At 36.1% G+C, this 21,042-nt stretch overlaps 1 protein-coding gene across 4 annotated transcripts in view; it reads left to right on the top strand.

The window, feature by feature from the left end:
• The window catches only part of MAN1A2 (mannosidase alpha class 1A member 2), a 156,337-nt gene extending 138,008 nt beyond the window's left edge, over window positions 1-18,329 (top strand). The window contains exons 13-14 of one of the 4 annotated variants that reach the window (XR_011463622.1): window positions 12,460-14,860; window positions 16,626-18,329. Coding sequence is in view for 2 of the 4 variants with exons in the window: in XM_005902004.3 (XP_005902066.1) it covers window positions 12,460-12,592 (133 nt within the window). In the remaining 2 variants the exon portion in view is untranslated. Of the gene's footprint in view, window positions 1-12,459 lie in introns of all 4 variants that reach the window. The other 3 variants (XR_011463621.1, XM_070367422.1, XM_005902004.3) reach the window with 3 other exon arrangements.
• Window positions 18,330-21,042: the final 2,713 nt, after the last annotated feature.

The raw sequence follows: 21,042 nt of genomic DNA, 5'->3' as shown, positions 1-21,042 counted from the left end.
TACTTAGCTAAGTTGAATAATTAGATGCTTTTTCTAGGGGACTATTTTAGTAATACATGACTATTGTAATAGATTTGTGATAAGGAGATTACAGAATGTTAATGGTAATATCTAGAAAAAGAATGTATATGGTTTTCACTGTAAAATTCTTTCCAAATTTCTGTAGGTTTGAAAGTTTTATAATATTGAGGTGGGGGGAGGGAAAAGATAATAAATTGTTATCCAGAAGCCAGATATTGTTGCTGATATTGTTGTCATTTCCTGTAGTAGTTTCAGTTAATTCTTTTTATAGCTACTGTTATCTTCCTTTGCCTGTAAAGTTATTCTCCATATACATAAATGAATGTATAGTTAGCCAGCTATCAGACTATTAAAAGTGTCTTTGAAGTAGGTTCAAAGACAGTTTTGATAGTGGTTTTGTCAACAAAGCATCAAGAGTAGTATTCAAGTTTGTTATCAGAAGTGTCTTAGTAATTTATTTGTGAGAGAGGAAGAATCAATGAGATAGATTATTGGGGTGAGGATTCTTACACAGGAAAAATAGTTCAAGAGGGAAGATTGAAAAAACAAAGCCACTATTCTCTTCCATTTATCTTTTATAAACTTATCTGTAACTGTATCTTAAAGTTAGCTTTCTAACAAGAGAGAACTATTTTTCCAGCTAGATGAGAAAAGTAACTTTAAATCTCCTGTTTTCTGCTATTCTCTCCTCACTTAACCCTTGAAAGCTGATTTATAAACTAAGTCAAGTCAAAAAGTATTTATTAAGTAGCTGCGCTCCTCCCAGAATTGTGCTATTTGAGAATTAAATATATGAAACATACACTATACCCACGAGCTTACAATCTGGTTAAGAAATCTCTTACTTCTGGTCATGGGCAAACTCAGTAAAAGTATAAAATGTGTGTGTGTCCGTGTGCACGTATAGTGCTCAAGAGAATATAAATGTTTTGGAAATTCAGAGAAAGGAACTTTAGTGTGAGCTGGAGTAGTCATGACAAAAGATTGAAATGATGCTAAGTAATGCATAAGGTATTAATAAGTGAGGTAAAGCAGAAAGTCATTTCACGGATCCAGCTTGAGAAAATAAATGCTACCTTTCTTTAGAAATACAGGAAGAATACTAGCCTGACTAAAGAATATTCACTAGAAGTAATGGAGTTAAGATTCTAGAATCAAAATTAGGGAGGCAAGAATATGGATGAATGCTGAGCACATTATGTAAACTGAAATAAACCAGTCACAAAAAGACAAATAATGTTACGATTCCACTTACCTGAAATATCCGTAATAAGATTCATAGAAAAAGAAAGTAGAAGATGGAGCTTCTTCCAGGAGGTGGAGTAGGAGGAAAAGAGAAGTTGTTGTTTAAAGGATATAGAGTTTCAGTTTTGCAAGATGAAAAAGTTTTGGAGCTCTGTTTCACAATAATGTGAATATACATAATATTACTGAACTTAAAAATGGTTAAGATGGTAAATTTTATGTTATGTGTTTTTACCCCAATGAAAAATTAGAGAATCAATGGCACGCTACCAAGGGAACTTAAAAAAAAAAAAAAATGCCAAAGTATCTGTACTTTTAACTGCATTTCCTATGGCTTGCCCTGGAATGTAATGAAAGGAAAACAGATATGACAGAGAGAGCCCCAAAGGGAGAAAGGTAACTTGTTATTTTAAATGATTGCAATTATCCAAAGAAATTACACACCAAGGTACTACTACAAATATGATTTTGTAGTCAGTATTAATGTTCTTTCGGGAATGATGGAGAGAAGCACAACAGAATAGATACATAATTTTAAAGAAGGGAAAAGTTGGATTGAGAAAAATGAAGATAGATGAACTTAATGTCCATTTTCACAAAATTCTAGAAGGTCATGGTATGAAGTCTTTAGAGAAAAATCAGTGATCATGAAGAGCCAGAAAGTGTTCCTAACAACAAGTTCTTGCTGGATAAACTCTAATGATCTTTTTAAATTGGGTTAATAACAGAGCGTAAGGGATTCTGTGAGCATAATTGCATGGTGTTCAGCAAATCATTTAACAAAGTATTTGAAAATGGAAGAGTAGGACTTCTGCTTCCTCCAAGGTGAGATAACAAGGGTCCTATTTACCCTTCCCCTTGAAACAAGCAGATAAACTATGTATGAATCAGTAGTTTTCAAAACACTGGACAAACGGCAATGAAGGACTGAGATCTCTGAGAGATGGGACAAAACCCAGGTGAGCCCCGTGTATGTCCCAGCTTGCTGTCTAATGATAGCGTTTCCGGTTTACTGCACAGGAAGGGGGACTTCTGAGGCAGAGTGCAGCAGACTCCTTGAGGAGATGGAGCTGTGATTCCAAGGAAACTATGATAGCTAGTGTTTACAGGAAAGTACCAGAGAGGAAAGAGCTGTACAGAGATCCCAAGAGTCTGTAGTGTTCGGCAGGATGAAGAAACTACCTGAATTGAGGGGGAGAGAGTCATCTGTGAGTAAAGGAAACAGTTTATGGTGATCACACAGGACTAGGAATAGTGTCTGGTTTCAGTAGCCTGACTAGAAAAGCTCCTAATTTATGGGAATCCAAATTGATTACTCAAGAAAGTCCTGCCTCAGTTGTTGTTGTTCAGTCACTAAGTTGTGTCTGACTCTTTGTGACCCGATGAACCGCAGCGTGCCAGGCTTCCCTGTCCTTCACTATCTCCCAAAGTTTGCTTAAGCTCATGTCCATTGAGTCAGTGATGCCATCCAACCATCTCATCCTCTGTCACCCCCTTCTCTTCTTGCCCTCAATCTTCCAGCATCAGGATCTTTTCCAGTGAATCATCTCTTCACATCAGGTGGCCAAAGTATTGGAGCTTCATCTTCAGCATCAATCCTTTCAGCATCAGTATTCAGGGTTGATTTATTGAGGATTGACTGGTTTGATCTCCTTGCTGTCCAAGGAACTCTCAAGAGTCTTCTCCAGCACCATAGTTCGAAAACATTAATTCTTCGGCCCTCAGCCTACTTTATGGTCCAACTCTCACATCCATACATACATGACTACTGGAAAAACCAAAAATCCACATTTGACTATATGGACCTTTGTCAGCAAAGTGATGTGTCTGCTTTTTAATACACTGTCTAGGTTTTTCATAGCTACTCTTCCAAGGAGCAAGTGTCTTTTAATTTCATGGCTGCAGTCACCGTCCGCAGTAATTTTGAAGCCCAAGAAAATGAAATCTGACACTTCCCATGTTTTCCCCATCTGTTTGCCATGAAGTGATAGGACCAGATGCCATGATCATAGTTTTTGAATGTTGAGTTGTAAGCCGGGTTTTTCACTCTCACTTTCATAAAGAGGCTCTTAGTTCCTCTTCACTTTCTCCCATTAAAGTTGTATCATCTGCGTATCTGAGATAGTTGATATTTCTCCCGGCAATCTTGATTGCAGCTTGTGATTCATTCAGCCTGGCATTTCGCATGATGTACTCTACATATAAATTAAATAAGCAAAAATAAAATAAAATAAAATAAATTAAATAAGCAGGATGACAGTATACAGCCTTGACATACTCCTTTACCAATTTTGAACCAGTCTTTTGTTCCATGTCCAGTTCTAAGTGTTGCTTCTTGTCCTGCATACAGGTTTCTCAGGAGGCTGGTAATATGGTCTGGTATTCTCATGTCATTAAGAATATTCCACAGTTTGTTGTGATCCACCCAATCAAAGGCTTTAGCATAGTGAAGCAGAAGTAGATTTTTTTTGGAATTCCCTTGCTTTTTCTATGATCCTGTATATGTTGGCAATTTTATCTCTGGTTCCTCTGCCTTTTCTAAATCCAGCTTGTGCCTCAGTAGAGGGGAATAATCTACAGCTTTGGATCTACATAACAAATCATAAAAACAAGACCTGAAAGGATCAAACTGTTTCCAAGTAACTTAATGATATTCCTGAACAAAACTTTAGATTTATAGTGATAGAAAACTATCCAGGAACAAACACGGAGGTTATCAATTGAAATTAACTTGGAACTCATAGACATGTTAGAATTAGCAGATAATATTAAAACAGTTATTATAACTGTATTCTGTGTATTCAAAACATTAAGTACAGATGTGGAAGATGTTAAAACCCAAATAAAACTTCCAGAAATGAAAACTACAATGTCTGGATTGGAAAATAAATATACCAAATAGGATTAATAGCACATTAGACATTGCAGGAGAAAAAGGTCAGTGAACTTGAAAACATAGGAATAGAAATCAAAATGAAACAAGAACAACAAAAGAAAGAATCTTAGAAAAATGAAAAGAGCATTGTGAGCTGTGTAACAACTGCACATGGTTTAAAGTATGTGAAAGTGGAGTCTCTGGCGAAGAGGACAGCGGTATGGATGAAAAACTGATCCCAGTCTTTTCAAACTTGCTGCAAATACTATACTTGCAGACTAAACTTCAAGGAAAAGGAACATAAAAAATGCTTCACCCAAGGCACATTGTAATCACATTGCTCAAAAATAGTGATAAAGAAAAAAATCTTAAAAGCAACCAGACGGAAAAGACAAGTTAGGCAAAAAGGAGCAAATATAACAATGACAGAGTCTTCGTTGAAAGCAAGACTAATATCCCTCATGAACTTCAATTCAGTTCAGTTCAGGCGCTCAGTCCTGTCCGACTCTTTGCGACCCCATGAATCGCAGCACGCCAGGCCTCCCTGTCCATCACCAACTCCCGGAGTTCACTCAAACTCACATCCATCGAGTCGGTGATGCCATCCAGCCATCTCATCCTCTGTCGTCCCCTTCTCCTCCTGCCCCCAATCCCTCCTGGCATTAGAGTCTTTTCCAATGAGTCAGCTCTTCGCATGAGGTGTCCAAAGTACTGGAGTTTCAGCTTTAGCATCATTCTTCCAAAGAACACCCAGGACTGATCTCCTTTAGAATGGTTGGATCTCCTTGCAGTCCAAGGGACTCTCAAGAGTCTTCTCCAACACCACAGTTCAAAACCATCAATTCTTCGGCGCTCAGCTTTCTTCACAGTCCAACTCTCACATCCATACATGACTACTGGAAAAACCATAGCCTTGACTAGACGGACCTTTGTTGGCAAAGTAATGTCTCTGCTTTTCAATATGCTATCTAGATTGGTCACAACTTTTCTTCCAAGGAGTAAGCGTCTTTTAATTTCATGGCTGCAGTCACCATCTGTAGTGATTTTGGAGCCCAAAAAAATAAAGTCTGACACTGTTTCCGCATCTGTTTCCCATGAAGTGATGGGACCAGATGCCATGATCTTAGTTTTCTGAATGTTGTGCTTTAAGCCAACTTTTTCACTCTCCTCTTTCACCTTCATCAAGAGGCTTTTTAGTTCCTCTTCACTGTCTGCCGTAAGGGTGGTATTTCTCTCGGCAATCTTGATTGCAGCTTGTGCTTCTTCCAGCCCAGCGTTTCTCATGATGTACCCTGCATATAGGTTAAATAACAGAGTGACAATATACAGCCTTGACGTACTCCTTTTCCTATTTGGAACCAGTCTGTTGTTCCATGTCCAGTTCTGTTGCTTCCTGACCTGCATATAGTTAACTATAAAATAGCTAAACAAGATTTTAGCAAATCAAGTCTAACAACATATTAAATAGTTAATACATCATGACCCAAGTGGGTTTATTCCAAGTATGGAGGCTTGATTTAACATTTGAAAATCAGTCAATGAACTGTAAAACAAAAACTATATGCTTACCTCAATAGACAGAAAAATCACTTAACAAAATCCAATATCCATTCCTGATAAAATTCTTAGCAAACAAAAAATAGAAAGGAACTTTCTTAACTTGATAAATGGCATGTATGAAGAATGTATAGTTACATCATACTGAAGAACTAAGATCCTCCTAAGATTAGGAACAAGACAAGGATATCTGTTCTCTTCACTTCTATTTAGCCTTGTAATGGAGGTTCTATCTGCAGCCAGACAAAAGAAAAGACTCTTTTTTTGTAGAGGATGATTGTCATCTTTAAAAATCCTATGGAGTTTCTCAAAAAGTTAGTAGAATTAGTAAGTTAATTTAGCAGGGTTGTGGACAGAAGATTAATATATTAAAATCAATTATATATACTAGCAGTGAGCAATCAAGAAATTGAAACTGAAAAATGTCCCCTTGTAATAGCATATGAAATGATATGAAATTTTAGGGATATCTTGCCAAAACACATTAAAGACCTGTACACTGAAAACTAAAAATCACTGCTGTGAGAAATTAAAGATCTAAATAAATGGAGAGATTCTCTTTGTGGTTCTGAGAATTCAGTATTGTCAACTCTCCCTCAATTATTCTGTAGTTACATAATCCCAATCAAAATTCCTGGAGGTTCTTTTGGGTAGAAATTAATAAGCTGTTTCTAAATTTCATATGGAAATACAAAACTTAGACTAACCAAAACAAGTTTCAAAAAAAGCAAAGTTGAAAGCCTAATACTGCCTGATTTCAAGACTTACTATAAAGCTATCATAATTAGAACAGTGTGGTATTGGTGAAATAGACAGTAATAATTGATGGACAAATATTTGAAACAGGATATAGGAAGTGGTGGGAAGACATTTTTCTGACAAAGGTACAAAGGCAGTGTAATGAGAAACGGGTAGTTTCTTGACAGCACCATTTGCTATACTTGGTTCATTCTGAATTCATAAGGTAACTGGGGAGGCCATGTGTGTTAATTCTCTTTATCCAAAGGAAAAATAATACTTCTATATTTATCACAAGGGGTTAATTAGAGCTTAGAGGAAGTTTCCTAAGCTAACCTCACAGTGAGAGAGAGATTGGGGTGCTGTCTTCCTTGATGTTTATATTTCAGAGGCATGGCTCCCAGGCCTTTTAAGAAAAACATTCCTGAATTGTAACACAGGCAAGAGGTTTATGAAGCTTTAAAAAAAGATTTACATATGTATCAAAGGGACAGTTAGAAGTTTTCTCAAGGCAGTGACCTAAGAAAAGGGAAAAAGGGATAAGGCCTTTTGGCACCTGGAAAAAAATTAATATTTTTTCATTAATCTTTAACCAAGATTACCACCTACATCTGGACTTTTTGTTATATGAAATAATCCCAACTGTTTATGTAGTTTCAGTGTTCTCTGACCTATAGGAAAGTCACCCTAAATTATTTGACCCCTTAAAGGAGAGGAAGAGGAATTTTTCCCAGCCCCTTTGGGTCTCAATATCACAGATGTTCCACTTCCAGTTTATCTTTCAAAAAAATGGATTTGAATCCACAATACTGCCATGTTTGTTTCAATGTTTTTTCCTTCCCCATCCCTTCCCACTAGGAAACAACTTTTAGATTTAAGAAAGGCAGAGAGGGACAGATCTTTTGGAGAGGTTAATAATTGTATATTTTAATGTATCATCTTTTAGAATATAATTTCCACTGCATGTCTTCAATTTATCCATCCTAAGACATTATTTAAACATTAGGAGTATAAATGAAATGGAAGATTTAAGTAAATAATTTTTCAAACAGTCTGAGGTTTTCTTGTGAGTTAGTTGTAGTCCCTAGTGCAAGCCTTTAGGGTTGTAGCATCTATCCATAATACCGTGAACACTGCCCCTGGTAGTTGTGGAAGAGAATAAACAAGTCAGCAAGGCTCATTTGATAAACATAAAGAATTAAGTAAAGAACACAGTAGCTTGGTAGTTGGTTCTTTTTTAGCCTTAGCATTTCTCCATAGACACTTAAATGTTTCTTCTCAGATTTGGTTGACTGTTCTTTCCTGTTTGACTGTAAAACTTTCCTATTTGTTGGTAGTGAATGCTACCAACACTTAGTTGAGATTACTTCTGGTACCATCACCTCCTCTGAATGTCTTGTCTTTATAGATAAAAGAGGTATATGTGAACAGCATTTTAAAATAGTTCTAAAAAGCAAGCAAGACATCCAGTAAAACTGAGGTACTTAATAGCACCTTTTTATATACTTACAGGCCTTTGGCAATGCTGTTTGTCATCTGTTATCTCCAACTTTGAACTGTAGTCATAAAAAATCCTTATTAGAGGATCTGGTAGTCTGATAGCTAATTTGAATTAGACTTTTCTCAACTTTCATAGCAAAGATCACACTTCTCTGGTTGTTCTGTATTTAAAATCCAAGTTAAAAATCTCTGTCAGTAATAATGTACCATGGCCTTGATATGAGTTGTTTAGCTATTTTACTTTAATTTCAAACATTTATTTTGCTATAAAATTTTAAATATATATCTATAGTCTACCTCCTGCTGTCTAGGGCCTATTTGACTCTCCAAGTAGTTCATCCAAACCTCTCAGAATGGCTGCGATCCAAAAGTCTACAAATAATAAATGCTGGAGAGGGTGTGGAGAAAAGGGAACCCTCTTACACCGTTGGTGGGAATGCAAACTAGTACAGCCACTATGGAGAACAGTGTGGAGATTCCTTAAAAAACTGGAAATAGAACTGCCTTATGATCCAGCAATCCCACTGCTGGGCATATACACACTGAGGAAACCAGAAGGGAAAGAGACACGTGTACCCCAATGTTCATCGCAGCACTGTTTATAATAGCCAGGACATGGAAGCAACCTAGATGTCCATCAGCAGATGAATGGATAAGAAAGCTGTGGTACATATACACAATGGAGTATTACTCAGCCATTAAAAAGAATACATTTGAATCAGTTCTAATGAGGTGGATGAAACTGGAGCCTATTATACAGAGTGAAGTAAGCCAGAAAGGAAAACACCAATACAGTATACTAACGCATATATATGGAATTTAGAAAGATGGTAAAGATAACCCTGTATACGAGACAGCAAAAGAGACACTGATGTATAGAAGTCTTATGGACTCTGTGGGAGAGGGAGAGGGTGGGAAGATTTGGGAGAATGGCATTGAAACATGTGAAATGTCATGTATGAAACGAGATGCCAGTCCAGGTTCAATGCACGATGCTGAATGCTTGGGGCTGGTGCACTGGGACGACCCAGAGGGATGGTATGGGGAGGGAGGAGGGAGGAGGGTTCAGGATGGGGAACACATGTATACCTGTGGTGGATTAAAAAATTAAAAAAAAAAAAAGAACATATCTTTGAGGTCCAAATTATCTATGTAAAAAATGTTCTGGTTTTATATACAACAAAATAAAGGTTTTTTGTTGTTAAAAAAAAAAAAAAAGAATGAGGAGAGAAAACCATCTATTTTAAAGAAAAAGTAATCTAGAAATGGAAATTAATATCTGACTATTATTTAAGCATTACCAAAGAATAAAAATTTTTATAAAGTTAAAGGATGAGATAAATGTAGAAAATAAAATATGTTAAAAAAATAAAATAAAATTTTAAATATATATCTATAGTCTACCTCCTGCTGTCTAGGGCCTATTTGACTCTCCAAGTAACAGCCACTATGGGAGAACAGTGTGGAGATTCCTTAAAAACTGGAAATAGAACTGCCTTATGATCCAGCAATCCCACTGCTGGGCATACACACTGAGGAAACCAGAAGGGAAAGAGACACGTGTACCCCAATGTTCATCGCAGCACTGTTTATAATAGCCAGGACATGGAAGCAACCTAGATGTCCATCAGCAGATGAATGGATAAGAAAGCTGTGGTACATATACACAATGGAGTATTACTCAGCCATTAAAAAGAATACATTTGAATCAGTTCTAATGAGGTGGATGAAACTGGAGCCTATTATACAGAGTGAAGTAAGCCAGAAGGAAAAACACCAATACAGTATACTAACGCATATATATGGAATTTAGAAAGATGGTAAAGATAACCCTGTATACGAGACAGCAAAAGAGACACTGATGTATAGAAGTCTTATGGACTCTGTGGGAGAGGGAGAGGGTGGGAAGATTTGGGAGAATGGCATTGAAACATGTGAAATGTCATGTATGAAACGAGATGCCAGTCCAGGTTCAATGCACGACGCTGAATGCTTGGGGCTGGTGCACTGGGACGACCAGAGGGATGGTATGGGGAGGGAGGAGGGAGGAGGGTTCAGGATGGGGGAACACATGTATACCTGTGGTGGATTAAAAATTAAAAAAAAAAAAAAGAACATATCTTTGAGGTCCAAATTATCTATGTAAAAAAATGTTCTGGTTTTATATACAACAAAATAAAGGTTTTTGTTGTTAAAAAAAAAAAAAAAAAATGAGGAGAGAAAACCATCTATTTTAAAGAAAAAGTAATCTAGAAATGGAAATTAATATCTGACTATTATTTAAGCATTACCAAAGAATAAAAATTTTTATAAAGTTAAAGGATGAGATAAATGTAGAAAATAAAATATGTTAAAAAAAAAAATAAAATAAAATTTTAAATATATATCTATAGTCTACCTCCTGCTGTCTAGGGCCTATTTGACTCTCCAAGTAGTTCATCCAAACCTCTGCTTAAGGTCCAGAGGAATCCTCTGGAGGCTTGGCATGAAAGTTGTATTAATTTCCTAGAGCTGCAGTAACAAATCACCACAGACTTGGTGGCATTACAGAAGTTTTTCTGTCACACCTCTGCAGTCCAGAAGTCTGAAATAATTTTCCTCTGAAGGTGTTCTTTGGATGGTGTTCCTTGAGTCTTTGCCTCTGCCTTCACATGATTTTCATGTCTCTGGGTCCAGATCACTCGCTCTCCTTTCTCTTGTACAGATTGAAGCCATTGGTTTTAGGGCCCACACTACAAGGATGGTTTCCTCTTCAGATCCTTGACTAATTATATACCAGAGACTCTATTTCCAAATAAAGTGACATTCTGAGGCAGCAGATGGACATGAGTTGGGGAATAGGGGGGCTACTCAACCCACTACAGTTTTATTAAGATTGTTTCATGATTATTTAAAAATAAAATACCACTTTCTGTTATCTAAAGCTTTTTGTGTATTTACATAAGGTACTTCTATAGCACTTTCCAATGTAAAGAAATCATTTTACAAGAAACTGCATTTTCTCTCTATTCCTTCACCTACTCCTCTCCCAAGAAGTGTTACAATTAGAGTGAGCCTGCTACATTAGCCCACATTTAGCCAAAAGACATGAAACTGCACAGAACATAGCTCTCCTAGACATGTTTGTGCCCAGAACACAGAGAGCGTGTGCTTCTCATCTCCATACAGTAAGCAGACTCAGCAGAGTCTCTTGCTATGTTCATCCAAGCCTTTTTCAGTTCCAGCTTCTCTGCCTGTTACCTGGTGAGTAAGTTAGTCAAGCAGATCTCAAGGTCTGGGATCAGAGTGAAAGTAGAGGCCCTGTTACTCTCTGTTCCAGCTTCACCAGTTACACAGTTGATAAGCAGCCTCCATTTACCTCAGTGCCATATGGTTTTACTCTGTCACCAAGAACTATAACAGTAAAATGAAAAGATGTTAATGTGCCTATTTTTAAAATAAAGAAAGTTTAGCTAAAATACTGTAAAGGAATTCTTCACCAAAGCCTTATAAGTAAAGCCCAGCTACTTACTGCTAAGATCAAGAGTTATAACCCAGATTGCCAACTCTTTATGGTTGTTTTCTGCTCACTTTGATAACCCCGTAATAGAATTCATATTGGAATTTGCCCAATTCTAATATATAATGTGATATACATATGATATTTTTACCTATCATGGTAAGAATTGTTGTGTAAACTATTTTAAATTTCTGAGTTACCCCTGTGCCCTGCAGTGTTCATGGAGAGGTGTAAATATATATGTCTTCATATAAACAATGCTATTACCTATTAAGAAAGACTAATAAATGATTAACCTTCCTGTAAATCCATAATGTTTCTAGAACTTTTTTTGAACAGTTTGCAGTATCTTCTCCAAGAACTATAAAAACTAATGTATTAGGAGTATATAAAGTCATTGCTGTGTCCAAATAATAATGCTTCACTTACTTTCTTTAGTGTTTATTAATTCGGGTTTGATCCCTCAGTTGGGAAGATACCTTGGAGGAGGGAGTGGCAACCCACTCCAATATCCTTACCTAGGAAATCCCATGGACAGAGGAGTCTGTCAGGCTGCAGTCCATGAGGTCCCAAAGAGTCGGACAAGACTGAGCAACTAACACACACACACACACACACACACATTAATTTGTAGTTATACTGTGATCTCTGTAAGTTGCCAAAACATATGATTGATATTATATCTGAACTTTAAAAGAATGTCTGTAAAAAACCATGGATTGGTTTGTTTTATGCCATTTTATAGCATTATTGTTTTATGTGCTTCAGACAGGTATGTGGAATTTGCCTTTTAACTGCCTTCTTTCAGAGGTCTAGTTGTTCATCTTACTGGATTTTATTCACTTTTCTGGAATACATTGCTTTTGTGTTTTTCATCATTTGAATGACTGAGGTTCATTTTCTGGCATGTTTTTCATCAAAGTTCTCAAAATAGGTTACTGGTGTACTCTTCCATTATAACTGAGATCACCTGATCTTGTTGAATTCTAGTTGAAACTCATTTTTTTTTTCTTTAAATTTTCAGGTATTTGTATCTGCTCTTCTCCGGTGATGACCTTTTACCTTTAGACCACTGGGTATTTAATACAGAGGCTCACCCTCTGCCCGTGTTGCATTTAGCCAACACCACACTTTCAAGAAATCCTGCTGTTCGATGAATGCAGCTCCAGAAAGACCATTCTCACCTGTGTTTTGTTTACATGGACCACTACAGAAACTAGTCTGGAGAGGGGCCTTTTGAAAACCTGGACCTCTTAAGTCAACATGGCAGGGTGAAACATGACTATTCCCTGCAAGACTTTTCAACTTGTAGATATTTCAACTTTGAAATGATTCCATTTTATACCTGACCAAAACATATTCTGGTGTATGTAGGACAGAGACCTGATGTGCTTTGATTCTTAATGAGATGGTCACTTGAAAAATTATGCCTGTTGCTGTTGTTTCTAGAGTCCTGGAATCTGGAGGCTATACTTCCTAAGAATAAGCCAAGAATGTGGAGCACCTTGTAGGAGTTGGAGATGGCCTTTGAAACCAATTACACATTTGTTTCCTCCGTGGAGCAGCTCTCAAGTCACAATATTTACACATTGTCCTCTTTTCCCCTCCATTTTTAATAATGGAATGGATTAAAATAAACAAGAGCAAAAGAACAATGTAACTGCATAGGCCACAGGAAGACTCAAAAAAGAAACAGAATACCTATCCCTCTCTGAATTTTCAAGTTCCCATTAGATGCAGACTGGCAGCCATTTCAAATCACAATCTAGTCTGTTAAAATTTCTTGGTTAAATTTGATTTCTCTGGGGACATGATTCACAAAGAATACTCTTCAAGTCTTTGTCTCCATATGGAATCATTGAAACTACTATTTATCATCACCACTACTTACGAGCCTGGGTTTGGAATTCCGTGCATGTTGTTCAGTCTCGTGTTGGTAGCATGACAAAAAGTGGGGAAAATGCTGCAGTTTGTTGCCTTGAAACCTGTTCTAAGAGAAAGCCTTGGTTTTGTTGGTAGGAGATTATTTTTTCAAACCAGCAAATCTACCAAGTAAATTTCATTCACTTTGACCTTAGTAGACTCCCTCAATTTTCAGCTCTTTGTGTGGCTTGGCAAAATTCACTGCACTGTTATGCAGCTCTGAATTTACCTTGATGAACCAGATTACTTTCACAATTTATTAAATCAAAAACAAAATGTATTGAAACTTCCTTAACTGTTTTAGGGATAGGGGATCCTTTATTATCCCATCAGATGAGTGAGCTTTTCATAAACATTTTATGTAAAAAATAAATTCAACTTTTTTTCTCCAAGGATATTTATATAAATCCAAAGAATTAGAGTAGTTTCAAAATAATATTTAGTAATTAAAATGTGGTATAATTTAATTATAATACACTAAATTTGAAATATATCTAAGGGGCTTTCTCTTACCATCAATAGATTTTGCAATATTTATATTTGTGGGGGAATAACTTAAATTTTATCAGGAACTAAAAGGTAAATAAGGCTTATAAATTTTCTGCCCCTTAAATTTATGTCACAGTACAAGATGCTTTTTCTTCCTTACACTTAATACAAACAGCTTCCATTGGCAGTAATAGTTGGGAGTAGTAGTAGTAGTCTACTACTACTAAATATTAGTCTAATATTTACTATGAATTTGAAGATTTCAAAAAGCAATGTGTAGGAAGCCCACTTTAGAATTCTGAAGGTTTATTGTCTTATTTTGATAGTTTTTAAAAAATTTTTTATTAGCATGTGTTAGGTTTACATTGGAAAAAGATTTAGTAAATTAATATGATTAAATATTTTAAGGGTGTTCATCTTATATCACAGATAGTCAAACAGTTCACATAGTTCAGAAGATGATCCATAAATGATAACCCCCTCAAGATTTTCACTATACATAGAAAGTAAGGATGTAGAGCCAGTTGCATTATTTAAATCTTTAGGAAACTTAAATTTTAGTACATATTTTGAAATTGTAATATCTTTTACTAGTTGAAAAACTAAAAATTTTAAATGAAAAGGGTAGATGACTAACTTTAGAAGAGAAAGGGAAAGTGTTTGGTTCTCAAAAAACATTAGCTTTGCTCCTAAAAATAGCACAAGCCCACTTATGAGTCACTTAAAAAAAATGAATAACTTGACTTGGCAAAAGACCCAGAACAGCTCTGTAGATGGCAGTGAACACTTCCTCACTTCATTTAGAAGAATGCAGAGTGAAGGAACCTTTTTGTTCCCCAGGAACTTCTCAAGGAGTGAGAAGACAAAACCCCCACACCAAGTGCTCTGTTTGTCTTTCTGGAGCTCAAGAGAAGACTGAGAGGTGTATGAGCATGGCTAGTTCTGGTACAAACAAAAACTCTTGAGAGGGACAAAGGAAGAGTCTTCATCATCTCCTTATCTTCCTTGTGATGGTGAGAAGACTAGAGCTTATGACATTGCTTCCTTTTTCTTTTTTTTCTTCTCTGAATACCAAAGGCAATTACATTTAAGTCAGCTACGAGTTGCCAGTTTCATGTTTTATTTTTGTTAAGGATTTAAAATTTTCTTTTCTCCAAGATCAATCCTTATCCTATATTATTCTCATATTCTGCTAGTTTCTGAGAGTATTCTTTACTTTTTTCTGTCCTTTACAGTCCTTTGCATTTTGTAGACCTTATGACTCAGGTTAAGCATTTGTTATATTTTTAAGACCTTCTGCAAAGAGCCTAGAAATGCTCCTTTCCAGGTGCCTCCTCAAAAGCAGACACGTTACTTTGTTCCTTTGGCACAAATGTGCACAGTAGATAGATCATTTGGTATACAAGAGAAAAAAATAGATGTTAAACACCCCTCTACCTTATATATTTATTTTTTCTTTCTTTTAGAATTTTAGAATCACGTTTTTGGTTCAAACCAGTATTAAGTTGTTAAAACCAAGAGAATGTGGTCCCAACCAAAAAGAAGTCTCAGTGCAGAAAAACAGGTACCCAGTCACAGGATTCTTACTTTCTGGTGGGTTGCAGAGATGTGCTGTCTTATGTCTGACACTAACTATTGTTGTCTTTGAGCAAATGTTTATGTGTAAAAGCAAAACCTGGGTATTGAAGGAATATATTCCTGTTGTGGAATATTGACCCTGATTCTCTGTGATGTTCTCTAGGACAACCCAGGGCTTTAGTTGGTAGATTTTAACCAAGCAGTTGGAAATTTTGATCATTAACATCTCCTCTCCCATTCTCCATTGCCAAAGTCTTTGTCAGAACTTCAAATTTGTTGGTAAAATTTGTTGTGCTTGCCCTTGGAGTTTCTCCTTAGGCGTGGATTCCTTATGAATGAGTGAGTGAGTGAGTGAGTGAGTGAACAAGCACAGCATACCTAATGTGTGCCAAGCACTGTGCTTGGCACTTTCAAGTGTTAGAACACTTTGTGATTCCAGTGGCATTTTCTGTATAAGAGTTGTTCATACCATTTTAAGTGTTTTTCAGTATGATTCATGTTACAAAGTCCTTAATTTTATATTTCCTTTAAATTAAAGAAGAAATGGTTTATAATATATTTTAAACAATGTGTTACTATATACTACTAACAGCTATAATTGTAGTTAATAACTAAAGTCTCTTGAAAAATGTCAAAAGAAATACTTGATTTCTGATGCAACTTTGACTAAAATATCTACTTTAGAAATAAAAACATTCTTATTTTGCTATTATCACTTTAATTACATAATTAAAAGTTAATGTTTTATAGAAATGCTGGTTATTTTATATTCAAAAAATTTTGTCACATAATTAAATGGGTAAAATTTGCAGTTAGTTGTAAATTGTTTACACTCTGCTGTGGTTCCTAGTAATGGTCTCATGCTGTTAAATATAAAAGAAGAATATACTGAAATATTTCTAAGTTCCTAATAACAGTTCCTAGTAATGGTATTTTGAGTTCTTATTTTTCTTTAGGTTTCCTTACACTCAGATTGGCTAGCTCATATCTTAATGCACTGTTTATGTAGATATATACATAAATACAATGATACACAGAAAGATTTTTAGTATTGTCTCTGTTAATTAATGAACACTGTTGTTAACTACTTTTGGCTGCACAGATTTTAAGCAGAATATTTGAGTAACCAAATATGATCTGGAGATATTTTAATGTACTTGGTTCCAGAACATTGATGAAGATGATTTTCTGTTCCTTCAGCTCATTCAGGTCATGTTGTCTGTGATCTGTGGATCAGCATGCGTTCCTCCAGAGAGCCAGATGGTGAATATTTCAGGCGTTGTGAACCATACAGTCTCTGTCTCTATACTCAGTTCTGCTGTTGAGCCATCAAAGCAAGTATAGAAAACATGTAAAGAAAGGGGTGTCGGTGGCTGTTTTCCAGTAAAACTTTATTTTCTGGAACATGGAGGACTAGATTTGGCCCATGGATCATAATTGTTACCCCTTGATCTCAATTTTAATTTGTGTAAAACCCTGTAATCTTTGATATTCATCTTTTATCTGTTTTGAATACATAATTCATTTTTAAAGCAAAAAAAAGTCATGTATGTATGATCATATGTATTTGTGTAACCTAAAGCTATATATTTGTTGTCTTGAAAATAGCTATCCTCTGGAGGCTGTTCAGGTTTCAGTATGGTACAACTATCTTGAAGGAGGCATTTTGTTTGTTTGTGGGATATGCTGTCAGCCCTTATCCTTTCTTATCATTTAATGCCACAATTCCAGAGTCTCCATGTAAAAGGAAGGATCTCTGTGGTATCAAAATCAGTACATTTGCTCCAGGTTCTGCCTGCTCATTGACCTTTGGACCAGGACTCTGGATGGCTGGAGCTGCAAAAATTCCTCCACTTGAATACTCTTAGGGCCCTATGACAAGAATATGAAATTATATTTCTGACCTTTGTGCTACAGAAGTCAATCTCCTGAAAAAATTTTAAGCAACAGAAAATGGGTTATGTGGCTCAGTTGCCATTTGGCAACTACTCTTCCTTTTTAGACTGCAGAAAGGTACTGTTGCCCTTGTTGCCTCTGCAACAGCCTAAATCTGAGGAATGCAGAGAAAAAGATGTGTCCAGAAGAAGAGTTCCCTTCCTCTTCTTGCACTTGGTCAGTCCTTTTTCAAGTCAAAAGTATTTCATAATGTCAGTGTGCATTATATTTAAATTAAAGCATCCTCAGCCTTTTAACTGTTTAACAACCAATCCACTTTAACCTTTGAGCCCACCACATTGCTAGTATGTATGTACATTGCAGTGCACTGAGCTTCTTGAGGATAGCTTTTTTCACAAAGAAGTTTACCAAATATTTCACTATGTTTGGAAATCCTAGAAGAGGGGAAGCCTGTACTCAGAATGACAGGGGGGACACACACCATAAATGAATTACCTTTCTAGGTCCAGCACACAATACAGATGGCTTTGGCTCAGTGTGACTCAGTGTGAATATAAGTGTGAGTACACAGACACATACACCACATACATACATGTTAATATTCAGAAGATTTTAAATAATTAAATATGTGTTGCAGCTATTTGAAAGCTACAGACTTCTACTGCAAATTATATACCAGAAAAATCCATGGAGATAAGCTCACCTCTTGGGAAAAGTTATTTTTTAGAAAATTTAGAAATTAGTTTTTGTTGGATAGTTTGAATAAAGCATCCTCAGTTTTAATACTGGATTCAGAAGTTGAAATGCCATTTCTCAATCTTACTGGTCTCAAATTCACTGGTATAATTTTTCCCTAAACTAATAAGTGGGGCAAGTATAACCTCCTAAATCGGTACCCACCGGCCACTCCTGAAGTGATTTCCAGTTATGTCCTCCATACGTAATTTTTATAAATTAAAGGTAATATTGTATATTAAAGGTTAAATAAAGATGTTCTTTAAGTGAAAAGTCTGTTTATCCTTTATTTGTACCCATTGATGACAGCACAGTTCAGTCTTCCTGTTTCTAGAACAACTTGGACTTTCAGTTGGGAGACTATGGGAACATTCAGAGAGCATTTCTTTTGGTTCAGCTAATCTTAATATTCCTCAATGTTATAGAAAGATGAAGAGCTTGCCAGATGAAATTTTCATGCCATCTAATTTTAAGAAAACAAACTATAGGCCTGTGTGACTTTTATCTAGTCTAGTCCAACCTCTGAGACCATCAAGCTTAAAAATTACATAATCACTGGATCTCTTTCTGTTATCTGATTCTTCTTAAGTGATTCTTGAGCAGAAAACAGGCCTATGGGACTTGAGGAATAGAGTCAGCTATAATATAGATAGTGGTTTAACCTATCAATACTGTAAAAGCACAGGATATTTAAAACTGTACCCCTGAATCATCAAATAGGATAGTATAAAGCCAAAATAAATCAGTTTACATCCCTGAATTAATCTTCCTGCCACAGTGGATTTTAATGATCAAAATTTTAAACTAGGAAATTTGAACTATTAGATGTATTAAAATTAATTGTGGACTTATCTTTTCAGAAGCTTGAGTGACTATTTTATAAAATCTGAGCCTCTGTCAGGTATCAGATTTTCACCACTATTTCACTGGGTTACGAAACACTATCAACGTGCAAATAGCATTCATGTTAAAGAGTATGGGTTCATAGAAACAGTACATTGGTGATTGCCAGAGTCTGAGGGGTGGGGAGATGTTGGTCAAATGGTACAAACTTCCATTTGTAAGATAAGTTGAAGGGATGTAATGTATAGCATGATGGCTATAGTTAACAACATGGAAAGTTAACAACATGGAAACATACTTGAAAGTTACTAGAAGGTTTAACACCATCTCACACCAAAAAATGTATGTGAGGTGATGAATGTGTTATTGACTTGTAATCATTACACAGTCTATGCATATATCATACCATATACAGCTTCAATTCACAGCATGTTATGCCAGTTGTACCTCATTAAGGCTGTTAAAAAAAAAAAAAAAAAAGGGTCCTGTTGGCTGACCTAACATGTCTTAAAAATTTTTTTGTAATTAAATATAAAGTTTGCCACTTTAGCCATATTTGTGTATAACCCAGTAGTGTTAATAATTACATTGACAGTGGTGTTCAACCATCACCAGTATCTATTTCCAAAACTTTTTCATCACTCCAAACAATCTCTGTAACCATTGAGCAATAATTTCCCATTCTCTCCTTCCCTCAAGAGAATTTCAGTTTCTTAACCCTAAGAAAATCTCAACTTTTTATCTGTAAAAGGAAGATAATACAGATTTTTTAGGAGAATTAAATATGAAAAATCCATGCATCCAGGCTGAAATAAGCTTGCAATGTTAGTTGCTATTTTTTAATTATGTTCATTAGCAACAGATTGGAGTAATAATTCCAAAAGGAGTAGGAAAAATTTAATAAAGAGGTTCAGGTCAGCAAAGAACCAAGAAAACTAGTTCTAAAACTTCCTTGTTTTATATGTAAGGAAATGAAACCAAAATGGGGTAAAATTAGGCATTGGATGATCCCCAAAGTGGTTTTTCAATTTCATCATGTATCATTTCATGAAGTGTTCCATGCAGTTTTGATATTAATGACACACAAATATATTAATATATGTGAACCAATCAGTTTTAAAACTGTATGGTAGAACATTTTGTTAAAACACACAGAGGAAGAAAAAAAAAGTTAACAGCAGTTACCTTTTTGTGGCAAGGATATAAGAGAATTACTTTTTGCCATTTGCTTGTTTAACTTTTATTTATTTATTTTTACTTTACAATATTGTATTGGTTTTGCCATACATTGACATGAATCCACCACAGGTGTACATGTGTTCCCCATCCTGAACCCCCCTCCCACCTTCCTCCCCATCCCCTCCCTCTGGGTCATCCCAGTGCACCAGCCCCAAGCACCCTGTATCATGCATTGAATCTGGACTGGTGATTCGTTTCACATATGATAATATACATGTTTCAATGCCATTCTCCCAAATCATCCCACCCTCGTCCTCCCCCACAGAGTCCAAAAGACTGTTCTATACATCTGTGTCTCTTTTGCTGTCCCGCATACAGGGTTATCATTACCATCTTTCTAAATTCCATATATATGCATTATTATACTGTATTGGTGTTTTTCTTTCTGGCTTATTTCACTCTGTAGTACTTCACTCTGGCTTACTTCACTCTGTACTTGGCTCTAGTTTCATCCACCTCATTAGAACTGATTCAAATGTATTCTTTTTAATGGCTGAGTAATACTCCATTGTGTATATGTACCACAGCTTTCTCATCCATTCGCCTGCTGATGGACATCTAGGTTGCTTCCATGTCCTGGCTATTATAAACAGTGCTGCGATGAACATTGGGGTACACGTGTCTCTTTCCCTTCTGGTTTCCTCAGTGTGTATGCCCAGCAGTGGGATTGCTGGATCATAAGGCAGTTCTATTTCCAGTTTTTTAAGGAATCTCCACACTGTTCTCCATAGTGTCTGTACTAGTTTGCATTCCCACCAACAATGTAAGAGGGTTCCCTTTTCTCCACACCCTCTCCAGCATTTATAGCTTGTAGACTTCTGGATCGCAGCCATTCTGACTGGCGTGAAATGGTACCTCATAGTGGTTTTGATTTGCATTTCTCTGATAATGAGTGATGTTGAGC

This window comes from Bos mutus, chromosome 3, assembly GCF_027580195.1.
Source record: "Bos mutus isolate GX-2022 chromosome 3, NWIPB_WYAK_1.1, whole genome shotgun sequence".
NCBI lineage: Eukaryota > Metazoa > Chordata > Mammalia > Artiodactyla > Bovidae > Bos > Bos mutus.
Note: the sequence above shows the minus strand (reverse complement) of the source record. Positions and strands in the feature narration are given on the sequence as shown.